Source organism: Artemia sp. Qi Xiang Cuo, chromosome 19 (assembly GCF_049724085.1).
Source record: "Artemia sp. Qi Xiang Cuo chromosome 19, ASM4972408v1, whole genome shotgun sequence".
NCBI lineage: Eukaryota > Metazoa > Arthropoda > Branchiopoda > Anostraca > Artemiidae > Artemia > Artemia sp. Qi Xiang Cuo.
In genome coordinates this window covers 61679479-61698629 of record NC_142812.1, presented here as the reverse complement: position 1 = coordinate 61698629, position 19151 = coordinate 61679479, and the positions used below count along the sequence as shown (strand labels likewise).

Below are 19151 nucleotides of genomic sequence, written 5' to 3'. Positions count from 1 at the left end.
CCTAAAAATTTTAACTTAATACCCTTAGCCGTTACCGAGATCTCATAGATATGCCCTTTGGACAAAACTAGACGTACATAGTGTCGTTTAGTTTAATTTAACATCCCCAAAAACCTACTCTGAAGGTTCAGCATAATACCTTGTGTTTCGAGTAGCTGTAGTTGTAGTAGTAGTAGTGACGTGCACATATTGCCTTTTGGTCAATAGATTGTCTACCCATCATTTCCTTAAAGTTTCAACTTAATACCCAAGCCATTCCTGAGATACGCCCTTTTCACCACCTGCATGGACGCAGTGTGTTTTGATATAGTTCTATGGTCCCCTAATATTCTATGAAAGCTTTCAACTATACTGAACAAATGGCTTTCTCAAAATTTTGATTCGATGTCTTTGGGGGGAATGAGGGCTTGGGAGGGGGGCCAATTGCCTTCCAATCACTTTTGACTTTTAAAAAAGGTACTAAAACTCCCAATTTACAATCGAATGACCTCTTCCGTAGTTTTTACGACAACTGCTTTCATAGAAAGTGCCTTAGTGAAAAAAAATGGTACTTTGTACCCATTTCGCTCTTCACATTGGCAGCGCTATTGTGCTGTCTGTGATTTAGTTGTCTGTGAGAATCATGAGATTGCTTAGTGTTTTAGTTTTCAAGTACAGAAATTGTTGTGAAACATAATTGACTTACATGGTTTAATGTGACAACCCGGATTAAAATGTGACATCCTCTAAAAATTTCCTTATTGTGGATAAAAGCAAAATCGTAGAAAATTGCGAGTGGGTCCAGGGCAATTTTGTTTATGTCCTTGGTACAATAATGCTGTATTTTTATTACAGAGATGTAAAGAAAAGCTTAATACACTGGCCATATCAGTGATGAATCAGTGGCCGGGCGTCAAAGTCCGAGTTACAGAAGGATGGGACGAAGAGGGTCTCCATGCCTCAAACTCGTTGCACTATGAAGGCAGAGCTGTTGATATTACCACATCAGACAGGGACAGATCCAAGTATGGAATGCTTGCACGACTAGCAGTGGAGGCAGGATTTGACTGGGTCTACTATGAATCCCGTGCTCATATTCACACATCCGTTAAGTCCGGTAAGTTTCTTAACTCCGTCTAAGTCTATTAAGTTTGGTACGGTATAAGAAATAAAGGTGCTTGTAGGTTATTGGAAATACACCCAAAAAGTTAAGTTAGGTTAATCCTAATGAAGAATAACAAAACATGATGATAAAAAAATACTTTAGAAAAAAAAATTATGGAAACGAAACGTAATCTAACCTAACCCCCACCCCACCCCTAATGTGCAAATATATAGCCCAGATTATACAAGTCCAGTGCATTCTGTCTAACTCCAATGCATTATATCATCCATCACTTGTTTTCATAGCTATGAAACCGGTTTTCTGAGATGTAACTTAAGCTTAATTTTTGAATGTGTTTCCAATAACCGACAAGTACCGTAATAACAATTATTCCAAAAGATCCATGTAGCTGTGAAGTCTTCATTTTTTGTATTCTTAAATAATTCCTATAACGCTGAGTTATTTGTAAACTTTTATATATTGAACTACTTTGGTCGCCTATATTTAACGCCTTTACATAATTGTGTGTATATATGTAACCGCAATTTTTTTAGATTTTCCTTTTTTCAAAATTAAGAAGTTTCTAGGGCAGAACTTCGTTCTGTCATTTTTACTGCGTTCAAAGGCTTTTTGTCTGTAAAAATTCAGACATTAACAATCCTAGGGCGATGAACGCAATCCACCAAGAACGTATTCAAGAATTTCTGCAGGAGGTGGGGTTTTGCAAAAAAAAACTTAAAAAAACGCATCAAAAACGTGCTTATGTTCAGTTTTGTTACGGTTTTACGAGTCGAACAAAGATTTCGGGGGGGAGGGGTTCAAACGCTCCTACCCCCCCCCCCTGGATACGGACTTATGATATACCTTTCTCGCGATGATTTTGAACATGCTTAAAAACTTGTACGAGACTCAAATTCAAAACAGCGTTCTAGTGGAATGTATATTATTTGGTAAATAAACTTACATAGTTTTTCTTATTTTTCTCTGTTAATATTGTACATATAATAAGTTCGTATTAGCTGTTTATTCCCCACTTAATGGTAACAGTCTCCTAAAAACCGTTTAAATTCAAAGTGCAATTTCCCCCAAGACCTGGGAGGATATACTGTGTTCCAAACCCATCATTTCGCTAAATAGATCACCCATACCATAGTTAATCAGTCTTGAGCCCGGAGCCCCCAGTAACAGGCCACCCGCGCGCCTTGCAAATTACAAAGAATGCAACCACTGAGCTATCAAAACCCACCCAAAGGGCATTAGCATGTCCAAGGATGCCTTTTCTTTTATCAAAATATGTGTTAGCTCAAAAGAAGATTTAAAATACCATTCGTTAACTCCTAGTAATTTTTTTGGACATCAACTAGCATTCTAGAGATTTAGAAGGCTGGTGGTAATTTAAAGTGTCAACTGGTGCGATGTATATATATATATATATATATATATATATATATATATATATATATATATATATATATATATATATATATATATATATATATATATATATATATATATATATATATATATATATATATAAAGGTCACATAAAGGTATTTCAAAGAGTTCGTGGTAGCGAACTATAAGTAAGGAGTGACTCAGTTAAACAGTAAACCAAAAATTCTAAAAAAACAGATGGAGGGAAGGTAAGGGGATTTCCTGGCATGATTTGAAAAACGATCAAAAATTAAATAAAAAACAAGTTTTTTTTCATCTGAAAGTAATGAGCGACATTAAAACTTAAGAGAAATTATTCTGTATATGAGGGGGCCGCCTCTTCCTCAACCCTTGCTCTTTACGCTAAATTTTGACTTTTTGCCACAATTCCATAGAAAGACTGCTCAAACACAAGGTCCATTGAATTTGAACGACAAGTATCTTCAAAGAACTTCAAGACAAGTATAAAGAGCAAGGGTTGAGGAAGGGTCAGTCCAACCTCATATACGGAATAATTTATGTTCACTCTAAGTTTTAGTGTTGCTCATTACTTTTAGCTGAAAGAAAACTTGTCTTTTTATTTCATTTCCTTAACAGTTGAATTTACTTTTCCCAGTTTTTGAGAATATTAATATAACTTAAGCAGTTCAAACAATTACATTTTTTTTCATTCTCCTTGATCCCTTAAATATATTTCTCAGAGTTAATTCTAATTTTTCTACCATCGGTCGACTATATTCGATATCATTGACTGTTTTCCGATATCGATCGCTGAAAATTCTTTAGTGTCAGGAAAGATTGAAGCCCAAATTCGGCTAATCACAAAACCTAGTTATCTATGTTCATTATTTTTTTTTTCATAAAAAATATCCCGCCTTTTTTAAGCGGGCTGGCCAATCTTGATTAACTAATCTACGGACAGACTACTACTACTAACAACTCACCGTAGCACCACGACGCCTGAGGCCGATGCAGCTGCGCAGGCTCCTGCTTCATCTCAATCTATTCATAGCCTCTCTCTTAACACTCTTCCTCGAAATTCTTATTTCCTTTAAATTTAGAATATTCAGACAAGAATATCAAATTTCTGGAGAGACAAATGACTCCACTGCTGAATGCCAGTAAAAATGTGAATTAGTCTCTTTTTGCCTTCTATTAAATAAAAAAAACAAGTTTTTTCAACTGAAAGTAAGGAATATAAAGCAATATAAAAACTTAAAACAAACAGAAATTATTACGTATATGAGGGGGTTAGCCCTCTAGTAAATACCTCGCTCTTTGGGCTAAAGTTCGAATTTTCTTCCAATTCTTTAAGAATGACCCCTGAATCACAAAGGCCGTTTAATTAGAATAGATAGCTCTTCTGAAAGTACTAATAAAAACTTTAGCGTAAAGAGCGAGGCATTGACTAGGGGGCGAACCCCTACATATACGTAATAATTTCTTTCGTTTTAAGTTTAAATGTTGCTCCTTACCACAGTTTATAGAATTAGCAGTATGATCATACCCTATCTCACCCATTATAAAAACCCGGACCAAGGTGCGAGTGCTCCAGAGAACGTTTTTGCAGATAGAAACATTTTCACGGGTAGACAAGTCAGATTTCTCTTGGACACGAAACAAGTGGAAACCCGCTATTACGAATAATGCACTTTGTAACCATTTCTCATTGATTGACGGAAACAGACTAACCCGCTTATGCAGAAAGAAGTGGGAGGAGCTTTTTGTTCGCACCGAGAATGAAGACCAGAAATGATCTGCGATAAACTTACTGGATAATTCTATAAACTGTGCTCCTTACTTACAGTTGAAAAAACTTGTATTTTTAGTTTAATTTCTGATCGTTTTTGAAATTATTCTGGGAAATCCGGTGCCCCTTTCATAGAAATGTCCCTTCTCCCATGAAAACATCCAAATCCGATTCTTTTGATGTAGCCAATCTATTGGTATCGAAATTCCGTTTATAGAGTTTCGGTTACTATTGAGCCGGGCCGCCCCTTACTTACAGTTCGTTATCACGGACTGTTCGATTTCGTGTCGCCAAAGAGAAAAAAAAAGAGTTTATTGGTAAAAAATATTGTGATTCAAAAACATTTAGTTGTTTAGGGCCAATCAGGTCCTCGAAAGGTAGAATTATCTGTCAATCCAGAAATTTTGTTGTTTTGTCTGTCTAAATTTGTCGTTCAACAATATAGTAAGCATGAAAATTAAAAGGGTTCACCAAAAATAATTTGATCACTCCCATTAGTACTTTTAAATTTTCGGTACTCCTCCTATGTTAAACGGACTCTTTAAACCAGTCACGAAAACCCGATGCGATCCACTATAGAGTAGGCAATGATAAAACCCGTTTTTGACCTGTTAGCCGCTTTAGAGTAGGCAAAAATAACATGGTTTTCATTGCGTATACGATATTAAACTGTGGTTTTTTGGGGTTTATTGGGGGGGAGGTACCTAGGTTAGGTTAGGTTAGATTACGTATTTAATATATGCTTTGCTTTACCTCCCCCCCCACCCCTAATGTGCAAATATATAGCCCAAATTTGTTTCGAAACTATTATATATTCATCCTATTTTATTTTATTTCGTTAGTATTAACCAAACTAGCAGTATATAAAAGAGTCCGTTTAACATAGGAGTACCAAATTTCCTATAGTCTTACGACCAAACCAAATGCTAACCAAACCAAAATGCTAACTAAACCAAAATGCTAACCAAAACCAAATACCAGCAGACAAGATGTGAAATTAGGACTAAGGATTTAAATATATTCATGGGAAAATACTAATAGTTTGCATGCAATAAATTCCTTTGATTTTTTTCTGTTTCCCTTGGTTGACAGCAGCAAACTCTATTTATTGAGGATAAATCTGTTTTTGAAGCAAAGAAGATTGTGGAACCTAATAGCCCCAGAAGAGAATAAACTGTTTTACCATATCCCATTGTAAAAACACCAAGATTTATTGGCTTGTTGAATGGCGAGTCAAATTGAATGTTGAGTTAGTTTTTATTTGGGTTGCTATTAGGGTCATTATTATTGCTACTGTCTGTTGGGGTGACAGTTTTAAGTGTTGCAAATCCTAACTCAAGGTAAGAGTTATTTATGATTCTTTTATTTCGGTTAGAACAACAATTACCTGAAAAATAAAAGTAGTTTGTAAATGCACAATCCGTTTCGGTCAAAATTCAACTACAGTACGAGGGAGGGCACCGAGTGGCAATCCCTCTGTAATTTTGAAGTAAATACACCGAACTCGTAGAAAAAGAGAAGTATAGTCACCTAGAAATACACCAGAAAAGGATAAGATTTGAAAAGGCGGTACTTACGTGTTTTAGCGACCACACCAAAGAAGTGAAGTTCATAATGATATGCATCATATTGATCATAATGATATGCACGAAAATATGATGAAAATATAATAAATTAGTAACAAAAGTGTGGAAACTGCAACAGAGAATAAAGGAAAACAGGCCGCCCAGAATGCATTATATTAAATACCTGATATTACCACCTCTATATATTAAACATTTAATTAAAATATACCTACCTAGATACCGTTTATCTCGCTCAGGCTAAGCTGACTATCTCCGAGTGGACACAGAAAAACGGTTTCATTACAGATCAAGAACAGAGATTGGTCGCTATAACACGTAAGTACCAAAAAGGCTTAATCGTTAGGGAACATGAGTAGCCTAAAACCTTTGCCAATCAAGTTGTTCAGTTAACAGTTTATTGATCCCCAAAGTCAAATGCACCGTCAAAGGTAAGGCTGCGTCTTCATAAACTGATAGGCTGATAAACTGATAGGCTGATAAACTGATAGGCGTCACATGTTTTTTGTCAGGTTGACTCCTGTTTTTTCACCTATATTTTTTTTTGCACCCCCACCGCTTTACTTTAAATTTAGCCTACCTGAAAGCCTACTAACAAATTTGCCGTGTAGAAACTGAAAGCCTAATCCAAAATTGCCGTGTAGATTTTTTTGTAAGACTTGATGGTGTGCGTGTAAGTGAACCCTCGTGTAACTGAGCCCCGTGCAACTGAACCAATGTAAGTGAAACCTCGTGCAACTGAATCCTTGTATAACTGAACTCCCGTTTAACTGAACACTGTAAAACTCAACTCTCGTGCAACTGAACCCTTGTTCAACTGGAACTCCGTGCAACTGCACCCCATTTACCGGGACCCTCGTGCAACTCAACCCCATTTAAATCAGTCCTTTTGTAGCTCATCCCGTTTAAATCAAGCCCTATTTGACAACTCAACCCACGGTCTGGGAATAAGTTTGAACTAGCGCTGATTAGAAGTTGAAAATTTGCTTCTCGCTTCGTTCGCAGTTTCTAACACCCATTTGGCTAACCCCCCTTTGGAACTCTTCCAAATTGAGACAAAAACTTTCAGGAATGGATTTACTACCAGATTCATGGCCTGGTTGCACTGGGGTTAATTTGCACGTGGGTTCATTTAAACGGGGTTGAGTTGAACGAGGCTTTAGTTCAACGGAGGTTGGATTCCTCAAGGGTCCAGTTGCAGTGGGTTCAGTTAAACGAGGGTTCATTTGCAGTGGGCTGAGTTACACGGTGTTTCAATTGAACGGGGTCTCAGTTGCACGAGGGTTCGGCTATTTGAATTCATTTACACGAGGGTTTGGTTGCAACGGAACAATCTTGACAGGTTTTATACAAGTCTAACCTAGGGGCCCAGGCCCCTGACCTTAACCTTTTTTTTCTTTTCTGGAAACTTGTCTTCTAAATTATTAAATTTTTACCCCCCCCCCCCCCGAAAAAAAAATCATTTGTATACATGGGCGCCCATAAGCTGAATTCCAGGGAGGGGCACACCTGGTCTAATTGGCACTTTTAATGCTATATAATAGAAATCTCAGAACAAAAATATAAAACTAAGACAGTATCATTCAGCCAGGGGGGCGGGTGCCCCCTGTCCCCCCCCCATTATGGGTGCCCATGAGTGTACATGCCTGATGTGGTTGTGAACGTTTCTACGAAACCAATTAAAATTATAAAATTTCACACTATCCTTGGTAGCCTACCGTACTTCAAATCTTTGTTAGCCTATCTGAAATCCTGCTAAAAAGCGTATCCGAAATGGTATGCATATATATATATATATGTAGCCTATTTTGGGTCATGACTTATTGTTTTGACATATCCGTTCTTAATGTTAGCACCCATCATAAAGGTTAAAGAATTTGTTGACGACATCTAACAAATTACTACAAGCAGGAATGGGCAAAAAAAGAATTTAATCGCTTCTTTTTACAAAGATTCGCATATTTCTTTGGCAATACTAACCATTAGCGAGCATTGTTATGATCTTTTGATAATCGGAGTAACTGGCTAGGTGGTCCTATCATAGCCAGGATTGCCAAACACTTTTAGCGCTTTCTTGACACTTTCAGCTTGGGTGACCCCTAAGACTCTTTAGGGTCTAAAAAGGCCATTTTTAAGAACACTTACTTTTTTCCAAATCAAACTCTCGTTGTGTTTTTGCTTTTGTTTCAAAAACTGTGCTTACGCTTTTCTCCTTCGTATTTTTTTCGTTAATGAGGATTTTTTTTCTTCTTTTGAGTCAGTATACTGTTTTCTTTTTTTTTCTGTAAAACGGCAACCTTGCCCAAAATTTAAAATTGACGAAACGCGTGACTACATTGCTAAAAGGGAGCCAATTATTGGTGGGACAATCATCTTCACTAGATTTTATAAAAATACCTTTTTTGGAATTTTCACTAAAAAAAAAAATTTAAACGAAATTTCCTCAAACCTAAACTTGAAAAATTTGCTTTCTTTGCTAAAAACCATCGAAAAAGTCCCCCTCCCATATATTTTTGTGAATTGGCATTGTTGGACTGCTAAAAAAAAAGTAAGCCAGCAGCAAGAACTAGAGGTTTTAAATTTTAGTTCAAGTCTAGTCAAGCCGCCAGTAATTGTCTAGAAGTAACTACCTAGGTGGTCCTATCGTAAATTTCAAGCTATCGTCAAAGGTGTTGATACGCTTTGGGTTAAGAAAAAATATATTTTACAAATCTGATTCAATCAAGAAAATCATGGGGGGCCACGACCAGCTTTAAAGAGAATGGGAAAGTTGTAAGAGTTGAAACTGGTGCTAGTGTCAAAATGCTAAATCTCCAGCGCCATCTAGCATTTGGCAGTTTTATTTACTCTTTGGCCGAGTCTAAGCTACTGCATGCTTGTAGTTTCAGGTAGTTTGAAACGTTGGAGAGGCCACAGAAAGAAGTTGTCTCCAGCTATTTTAGAACTGCTTTTAGCAAACTGGATTTTGATTTTAAAAGATTCTTGAAATAAAAGAAATCCACATTAATTTTTTACTTAAAGAAAGTAGCTAGAAAAATAAAAAAAACTACAAATTTGTCATCTATATACAAATAATTTATCTTCAAATATTTTCACGTAGACAATTGGAGAGGTGAGGATTTCCCCTTCCTATATTTAACAATAAAGACTCCCTTTTTGGTATTTTGGTACTTGTGTATTATACGGGCCCACAAAAGAAGTCAAGTTTGGTTAAATGCTAGTGAAATATAATAAAATAGGATGAATATATAATAGTTTAGAAACAAATTTGGGCTATATATTTGCACATTAGTGGGTGGGGGTGGGGGGGGGGTGGTGGTAAAGCAAAGCAAAATACGAAACCTAACCTAACCTAACCTAGGTACCTCCCCCCTAAACCCCAAAAAGCCACAGTTTAAATATCGTAAACGCAATGAAAACCACGCTTTGCATTCCATTTTTCATTTGAATAAACGTTTGGCGGGTTTCGTCTCTCGTTTCCTTTTATAGTATATAGCGATGGGTCCGTATTATGCACAAGTACCGGTAATTCTATATAAAAAATAGCATCCTTCATACAAGAATCCAAAAAAAATCTTGTTCCCCCAAGTTTTCGTGAATTGGCTCAAGCATCCCCCCCCCCCCTTCTTGTCTCCTAGTTAAGATATTTGTTGTAATTTGAGAATATTGTTCAAGTTCTAAATTCAATCCTAGTTTTATATTACTCATATAATATTGCAGATGATTTCATCAAATATTAAATTTTCAATGACATTTGCTGCTTATTGATAAAGTTGGCAGATATAATTTTCGACCTGTTCTCAGACGAGTTTCTTGAACTAAGTCTTACTATCATTTGTGGCCTAATCAAAAAGTACGGGGTAACAAACTGTAAGTAAAGAGCGACGCGGCTCAATAGTAACAGAAACTCTCAGAAAACGAAATTTTTATATCAGTTGATCTAGATATATCAAAAGAGTCGGCTTACTATGCTGATTCCAAATATTAAGATCCATAATGTTTAGTGATCCGTTTAATTACCCATCAAAAGCTACTAGCCTGAGAATATTTGCCTGATTTTCGAAAAAGTTAGAAACATCCTCTAAAAGTCAAGGAGTCCAAATGAAAATCACACCATAAAATTCAGCTTATCCCAGAACCCTGTTATAGAAGTTTCAAGCTCCCGTCTCCAAAAAAGTGGAATTTTAATTTTTTTTTTGCCAGAGGAAGGATCACGGAGGCGTGTTTATTTGTTCTCTATTTTAGTTATTGTTTGCTTGTTTTCCCCAGGGGTGATCGCACCGAAACAGTAGCCCTAGAATATTGAGAAATGGCTCATTCGAATGGAAGTTGAAATTTCTAGTGCCCTTTTTAAGTGATGAGAAAGATTGGAGGGAAACTACCCCCTCCCACCCTTCCTTTTCCTCAAAGTCATCCGATCGAAGTTTTGAGATAGCCATTTTGTTCAGCGTTGTTGAAAAGTCCAGTAACTATAACTCTGGGGATAACATGACCCGAGGCCCCCATGGGGAAGATCTGTAAGTCATGAAATTTGTCCGTTGTTTACATAGCCTATAGTATTTGCTATTGGGAAGTAAGCAGACGTTTTTCAGAGAGGGGATTAATTTTTTGCTGTGGAGAGAATTTCCCGTGGCGGGATAGTTTCCGGGGGATGAACTTTCCAGGGGAAATTTAACACTGGGGGAATTTGCCACAATTCCTATGCGGAACTCTTTTTGTTTGTCTTGTTTTCTCTTTGCCGACTTAATTTTATGTTTAGATTTTAAGAAAAATTGTCTAGGGGGGGATTTTTACCGGGTTGGGATTGTCTAGAGTATCTTTCTTTCGGATTTTTCATGGGAGAAATTCATAATGGGGGAGTTTTTCACGGGATAAAATCTCCCGAGGGAATTTTCTGCGGGAGCAACTTTATGCTAGGGGTGGAGAGAGGGGGGTGTATTTGTGGGAAAACTTTTTCAAGGAGGAGGGGATATCTGGAATGATTTTAAAAACAATCAGAAATTAAAGTTTTTTTTTAAATCGAAGTGCGCTAAGAACAATTTTTTACCCGGAATCGTCCGCAAGAAATTTTCCGGGGAATTTTCAGCTAGAGTGGAATTGTCTGGGGGACATTCTTCGGTCGGGGGGTGTTTTACTTGGGAAGAAATTTCCATGGGGGAGGGATGAATTTTTTATAGAGGGGGAGCTTTTGAACTGAGTTTTCAACCGAAAGTAAGGAGCAGCATCAAAACTTAAAACTAACAGGAATTATTGTGTACATGAGGCGATATTGTCCCGTCCTCAATATCTTGTTCTTTACGCTAAAGTTGGACTTTTTGTCATAATTCTTGAAGAACGACTCCTGTAACACAAGGGTCGTTTAATTAGATATAAGCCTTTTTTAAAAGTTTAAAAACATTGCGTAAAGAGCGAGGTATTGAGTGAGGGGGCACCCCCCCCCCCTTATATAGGTAATAATTTCTGTTGGTTTTAAGTTTTAATGGTGCTCCTTTCTTTCAGTTGAAGGTAAAAATATATTTTTTTAATATTTTTTTAATCTTGTTTTAATCTTGTTTAGTCTTTAAATTGATGCTATGACCAGTTGTTTTCCTGAGGTATAACGGATGTTTTTCAAAATACACAAACAAGAGAGACATTTTATTTCTCCGAGTTTCTTGATAAAAGTACAAAACAGGTTTTATTCAAAACTTAGGGAATGTCAATCACCCCTCTCTCCCCATTTAGTACCCGTATCGACTCTGTATACCATCCTGCAAAATTAATTGCATTTCTCGATCTATGTCTTGGAATATGATGTTCTTAGTTTAATGTTATTCTTTTTCTTTTATAAAATGGGATATATTGCCATATATTTTGCAAAGGTATAAAATGCATCTTTTTTTAAATACAGGGTGTGGAAGCAGGGAAGACGTTTGGGGGGAAAAGGAGCAGTTGCCCCCTCAATAATGTGCAGAAAAAATTATTTTATAGCCCATGCCCCTTGACTATCCGGATATGGACCCCTCTCCCCCCCCCCTCCCCGATAAAAATGCTGGAGATTCACCCCTGCGAGGAAGCTTTTTTTTATATTTCTAATAAATGTACAAAAAATGGTTGGTACTTATTTAGTATCCGGTAAACACGCGAGAAGTGAAGTTTGGTTAATGCTAATGAAATAAAACAAAGTACGATAAAAATATTATAGTTCAGAAACAAATTTGGGCTATATATTTACGCATTAGGGGGGGGAGATAGTATATATTAAATACGTAGCCTAACCTAACCTAGGTACCTTTTTTTTGCCCCTTCAATCCCTAAAAACTAAAGTTTAAATATTTGTCACGGAGTGAGCAATACATCACTGGACAGCGAAAACCTGTTTTTCATAAAGCATCTTTCAGATTTCGATGCTGTTCTTCTCGTGTGTTTACCAGATACTAAATAAGTACCAAATCGTATTTTCAAATCTAGAGGATACCCTTCCCCCTTAGTTGGTGCCCCTGCTGACTCTATGTACATATCCCGAAAAATTTATTGCATTTCTCGCTCTAAGTCTTGCATGTCATTTATGCCTAAATCTCGCCTATAAATTGATGCTTATGGCCTCCTGCTTAGACGCGGCATCTCAACACTTTGTTAGCTTTAGTATAAAGGTATGTTGTGGTATTTCTTTGAACAAAATTTTGACACATGTCACATAATGTTTAAAGGTTTAATGCTATATGTTCTGACATGAGACACTCTTTCTGATCCGGGGGTAGAGTGATTGGTTTTAATAGGGTAAGATCAGTCGCTTTTATCTAGTTTTGTTCAGTGACTCGGAAGTTTCTTGTTAGGGATCTACGGAGGTGGCCTAGCAGGTGGCCATTAAATACTCAAAGGACAGGATATATGACTGAATGTCCCCCTTCTTAAGTATACTAGCTGTAAAGTCTGTTGGATGACTTCAAGTCCTCTTTTGGGAGGACAAAGAAAAAGCTATACACAATTTTTCTAGTCTTCTCAACCCCCTCCCCTCCCAAAAAATCGATCCCTCAGCCTTGAGACATATTAAGGTATACTTACCACACTACCCTTAAAGTCGTCCCTTTTTAAAGTAACATACTGACTGTATGGAATTTCTATAATGAAAAATACTCACTTGCATTTAGGCTTCAGCTATCCATTGTATAACATGACGTGGTTATTTTCAGAGCTAAATATTTGTGATGGGCTGTGAGTTTCGATCATTTGCAAAATTATATACCCGTTGCAGAGTGCTCAGTGATATTTTCAGGATAGGAATCCATATTCAGAGGGCGACTACGTATTCGGAAGTGGTGGGGGGGGGGGTAAAATGGTACTGTTCTAAAATGCGGGAAACACGCGTCGAGAAAAGCAAAGCTCAAATAGCCATTACCTGGTAATTGCCTATCTGATGCTGTATACCAAGGGGTTTCTAATTTCGGGTACTATATTTAAACTTTTTTTTTTTGGGGGAGGGGGGGGGTTGGGAGAAAAAAGGTACCTAGGTTAGATTACGTATTTAATATATGCCATGCTTTACCCACACCCCACCCCCCGAATGTGCAAATATTTAAACGAAATTTGTTTCCAAACTATTATATTTTTATCCTATTTTGCTTTATTTCATTAGAATTAATCAAACTTCACTTGTCACGTGTTTCCCGGATTTTAGATCAGTACCGATAAAGTGCTATATTAAAATTTGAAATGGCATAATATGCCCAACAATTGCATGTTTTTATGGATGTGTTAAAAAACTAGATGGGACAGGGACATACTCAGACTTTTCAATCGATAGCTGTTTTGCCCTCTACGAGCCAATATTGTCATGTTGCCCCACATGTGAAAAATGCTATTTTGCTGTTGCATAATCTCTCTTGCTACCTAAAAAGGGCATTTGAACTTTGAGTTACCATTCGAATGAGAACCTTCTTCTCATATTTTAGAGACCATTGGTTTTATACACTCATTGGTGTTCCCCCTGGAAAAAAAATCACAACAATTAAACAAATGCGCTTCTGTGACCATTCTTCTCGAAAAAAATAAAAAAACTACATTTTTATAGATAGGGGCTTGAAACCTTCGTAAATGGGTTGCTTGGTATGCTGAGTTGTGTCGCATAATTTCTTATCCAAATTTAGTCCTCTTGTTTAGGGGGTTATTCCTCTTTCCAAAAATACAGATAACTTTTTCTTAGGTTGGTAACCGCCGGTGGGTAAATGTAAAAGTAATGACTTTCACTTACTCAGAATCATCATAAAAAGTGTATTCTTTTTATGTGTATTCATATAAAAACTCCTTTTTTAAATTTTAGATTGCTGTTAGCAGGAGTTGCTCCTTACTTACAGTTTGTTACCATGAACTGTTTGCAACAGGCCTGTTTGCAAAACAGAGGCAATGAGGTTTTTTATTTGATTCAATCGTAAATCAAACAGAAAAAATAGCCATTTTTCCAAAGAGAACAGAAAACGTCTAGTAGTTGGATCTTCAACAACTTAACGTGGGAGATGGGAATTAAAAGCTGTTGGTGCCACATACGCTGTAGTGTTTTTCAAAAAAGTAAACAATGTCAAAGATAGTTGATTATTAATATAGGATTTATTACATGTCTTCCAGAGAAATTGCCTACGGATCGCTTTGGTAACCGTCTGATTGACCGTATTTCAAACAGTAAGCTGTACGAAAAATGTGGCTCTATGCCGATTTCTTCGGATGTACTGAGAAAAAGGTTTAGATGTTTAGGACACCTTCTATGGACGACGGTTGACGGATTGCCAAAGATCGTCCTTTTTGGCCAACCATCAAGGGCCGAACGTAAAGCAGGTCGTTTCCAAATTTGGCGGGAGAAGGTTGTATGGAAGGATTTAAGGTGGATGGAAACTTCTTGGGAATGTTTATAGATGGGATTTACATAATTTGAATGGAGGAGGAAAGTACTCAGCTGTGTCGACCTTAGGCTGCTTGGTGCTTCAGTGAGTTGTTAGTAATAGTAGTAGTAGTAATGCACGATTCTATAGGACTGAAGCCAGAATTTCTCTGTAAGTGAGAATTAGTCAGTGTTGGTTTAAAAAATAAGTCAAAACCCAGCCTCGACAAATTAGGTCTAGACTCAGGACTCCCATTGAAGGGAGGACAATTCAACCCATATATTTCGAAAAGTATCTTTATTTGGCCCTTACGTTAGGAATAGAAAAAAATCTTCTCCACCCAAGATGTCAAAAAATGATTTTTTTTTTGTTCCTCTTAAAAAAAAAGTTTTCGGGAAATGGCAGTACTGTCTAGACTAAATTAAGAATATCTTAACATGTAGAGTAGGCTGGTTAACTGTCAACTGGTAGGTCTTCTGGTGAGAAATTTTTTACCCTCCCATGCTCTTTAAAGTGTCTGAAAAGACGAGTATGCAATACATTAGGGTGTTGGAAGTTAGATGGCGTTGATGATTTATCTTTTTGGCACAAGTTCCAGTTTCTACTCTTGGATGTTTCCCATAGTCTTTGAGGTAAACTTCAATCAGAATAATTCACTACATCGACAACCGAGGACCGTGGTTGCCAGCCCTGCTAGAATTCAACAAGATATAATCATGGGCCATACCTGAGTTTTAGGGTGGGGGGCTTACCTGGTCTAATCGGCACTTCTGATGCTGTATTAATAGAAATCTAAAAAAAAATATAAAATATAAGGCAATATAAAATATAAGCTGCCCCCCATATGGGCGCCTATGGGTATAATAAAAAGCCCACTCAAATAATAAATAAAGAAAAATCCGGGGCAAATCTAGTAAAAACCGACTATACATAGTAACATTGTATTAGAATCTAGTATATTTGTCGACGTTTTTTAAAAGAATTTTTGAAGATTAATTTACTCACCCCAATTTTTACTTCGTTTTTATTCTTTGCTTACCATTAAGGAGTAAAACAAAGGAACGGGCGTAAACTTCTTTTTTACCTCAACAATCTCTGCTAGAAGAATTATGCGAAGGGCCATCGATTTTCAAAAATCACTTGCACTAGGTGGTACTTGCCTAGAATGGTGAAAGTGTGCAAGGCGTGGCAAACCCGTGCTACGTGTGGTGGAACCGTGCCGTACACATGGCTCTGCATGATATGCACCATACACCAGGTGACGCGTATCAAGCCTGGCGAGAGTGTGCCATGCATGGTAGAACTGTGTAGTATTGTGGGGCCTGCGCCAGATAGAATGAAGCTGTGCCACGCGTGGCTCTCCCAGATATACATCAGGTGACGAAAAGTGGGTAACCCCCACTTTTACGTTTACTATATATGCTATATCAGGTTAACTTTTCTTTACTTAGTTTGTGTTTTTACCCCCCCCCCCCCCCCCGCTATCTATTGCCTTTACGTTTGGATACACAACAGAATTACATGTTTCATCTTTGTGCAGCAGTGGAGTGGAAAAGGGTCTATAAATATGAGGATGGCTGTCACCTTTTTCACACTCTCGGGCATATCTCAGCAAAACCCGCGGCATGCACGTTTTTGGCAACATCTAAAATAGGGCTCAGTCAGGTATTTTTTTTTTCGCCAAAATCTAGTTTAATAATGAAGAAGCATAGTGGCGACCCGGCCTAGGAGGGTGCATGTGACGAGTGTGCATGGCGAATTTCATTTGTATTCGGCATCCTTTGGGTGAAAGGGTCTTTATGATACCTTGGGTGTTTCGTTCTCATCGTAGATTTACCTCTTTGCATTATCCACTAATGGCATTGTACATAGTATCAAATAAGTCTGACATGCCTATTGACGTGCCTTTTTAGCAGATGTAAACTTTTCAGGCAAATTTTAACAATGCGTAACGCCCTTTCGGTGTATCCAGGGGTCTGGGAGTCTTTTAATAATATAATGTTAATTTCCAAAGGACTATCGTAAGTTGTAATGGTGTCAGAAACGTAAATTGGGAGCCCCCCCCCCTTAGATCGTGAAGACACCCTTTTTTATATTTTCATTGAAATATTTTTTTGTATTTTCAGTGAAAGATATTAAAAAAAAAAAAAAACAGAACAATTACCAAGCCCCCAGATTTCGTAAAATATATTACGCCTCTCTCCCCCTACATTTTTGTGAAGTGAAGCCCTTGAATGGAGGTTTTTACTTTACGCTGTAGAAACTTTCGTGCTAACAAGCCTTATAATTACGTTGTGTTATAATTAATAATAAAAAAAACTTACCGAATATCAAGTTTTTCAAAGAATAGTAAAGAGTCATATTAAGCTCAAGATTAGTATGACTGAAGTCCTATAATAATCCAAACTTACAATGACCAGAAATTACTATTAAACCATAGATGAAACTAAAAAAGAACAGAAATTAAAATAAATGATCATGTCAGTCATAAAGATAACTGATACTGATATGAATAAACAAATGGGATCCGGTGTTTCCCGGGAAAATCCTCCCCAGATCTCCCCCCCCCCCCTCCTGTGGAAAATTTTCCCACAGGCAAAATTGAGCAGCCAGAGAGAAAGTACAAAATAGGTACCTCAAAATGTTGATCAGATTTCTGATATCAAAAAGTGTTTTATGACACTTTTGATATCCGGTTGATATCAGGCTGGTTGGTCTCCAATCGCTTTCAACTTATAAAAAAGGACGAGAACTCTCAATTTCCGATCGAGTGAGCATCCTCTGACGTTTCTACGACAACGAGGGAAAGATTATGGATGAGGAAGGGGGATCTACCCTCCTATTCTAAATAAATTCTGCTAATTTTGCCGTTTAATGTTTATCTTTATTTTTATAACAACAGCGTAGACTATAAATGGGCGCTTGTCCATTATTCAGAACATACCCAAGTTGATTCAATTTATAAGTACACGGGTTGAAACAACTGCGACACTTGGGAGATAGATAGCATATATATAATTTGGGCTATATATTTGCACATTAGGAGGGGTCGAGGGTTAAGCATAACGGGGCTGCAAGAAAAATGTAACCTAACCTGACCAAAATACCAACTCTATATAATAAACATTTAATTAAAATATAACTACAACTTAGGTTTTCCATTGAGCCTAAGCTAATTGTCTCCGAATGCAGATTGCTATAAACCCGTTTTCGTCTGATCTTGTAGATCCAAATTCCTGGCTGTGTTCTGAATAGTGGACAAGTACCCAGAAATGCTCCCACAAGTCAAGAGGGATTAAATATAAATTTCTACCTCTACCCTCTCCTCTAATTATGTATTTACCTGAAAACCAAGTAAGGCAGTTTTGGCATTAAAATGCACTCTCTGAGACATCTGCCCCCCTCCGAAGTTTATACTATCACCCTTCCCATAAAAACCTTATATCTTAACATTGGTAACTTGCATAGCTTACAGCCCTTGCCTTGGGGCTGGAAGGAGAGTGTCAAACTCGGAGGCTCGGTTATTTGACCTTTGGACTATTTTGAAAAAAAATGGCTATCCCAAAATCTTGATCGGATGCGTTTGGGGAGTGTTGGGGGAATTCCCCATCCGGAGGGTAGGTGAATGTCCCGCTTGGGGGAACTTTCCGTGGTTGTGAATTTTCGAGGGGGGATGCCTAGACCCGAACAAATAAATTCAGAAATGAGTAAAAATCAAATTGAATATTCAAGTCGGACTTAAAACGAACAGAGATTACTACAAATAGGAGTTTGATTACGGCCCCCTTCCCCCTCTCCTAACCGTAAAGTTCTAAAACCTATTGCGTCGTTTGTGTTTTACTGAAAACTATGTGTTTTGAACACTGTGGTTTAGTTTCAAAACATCATTAACGAATAAAAAACAAATCATTATAATAATCAAGGTGACTGGAAAGAACTAATGAAAATAAATTGAACATTTAGTATATAATAAAATATATTACTGGAAATGTCAAAACTTCAAGATACAACACGGTATCTTCAATGTATAACACTGTATAAACATACAACACTGTATGTTTATTTTTTAGTGTTTCCAATATAAAAAATGTCCATAATGTATTTTGTTTTAAGTAAATCATAAAGATAGCAAATCATATCAAACATAAAGATAGCAGACTAATATAGATGAATAAATAAATCTTACAACGAGTAAAAATTAAATTAAATATTCAAGTAAAGCTTAAAACGAACAAAAATTGCTTCCAGCAAGAATTTGGCAACTGTCCTTTTCCCATCCCTAACCATAAAAATTCTAATTTGCGTTTTATTGAAAACTATTTGCATCTTGGAACACTGTTCTTTATTCCAAAATGTCGACGACAAATAAGAAACAAATCACCATAATAATCAAGATAACCAAAAAGGATTAATGAAAATAAAATTAATATTTAATATAAAATGATATT

At 37.0% G+C, this 19151-nt stretch overlaps 1 protein-coding gene across 1 annotated transcript in view; it reads left to right on the top strand.

The window, feature by feature from the left end:
• Positions 1-19151, top strand: part of LOC148941087 (sonic hedgehog protein-like) — a 68210-nt gene that overhangs the window by 35088 nt on the left and 13971 nt on the right. Inside the window, exon 2 of the mRNA XM_089105657.1 lies at positions 835-1096. Coding sequence (XP_088961783.1) covers positions 835-1096 — 262 coding nt within the window. The remainder of the gene's footprint in view (positions 1-834; positions 1097-19151) is intronic.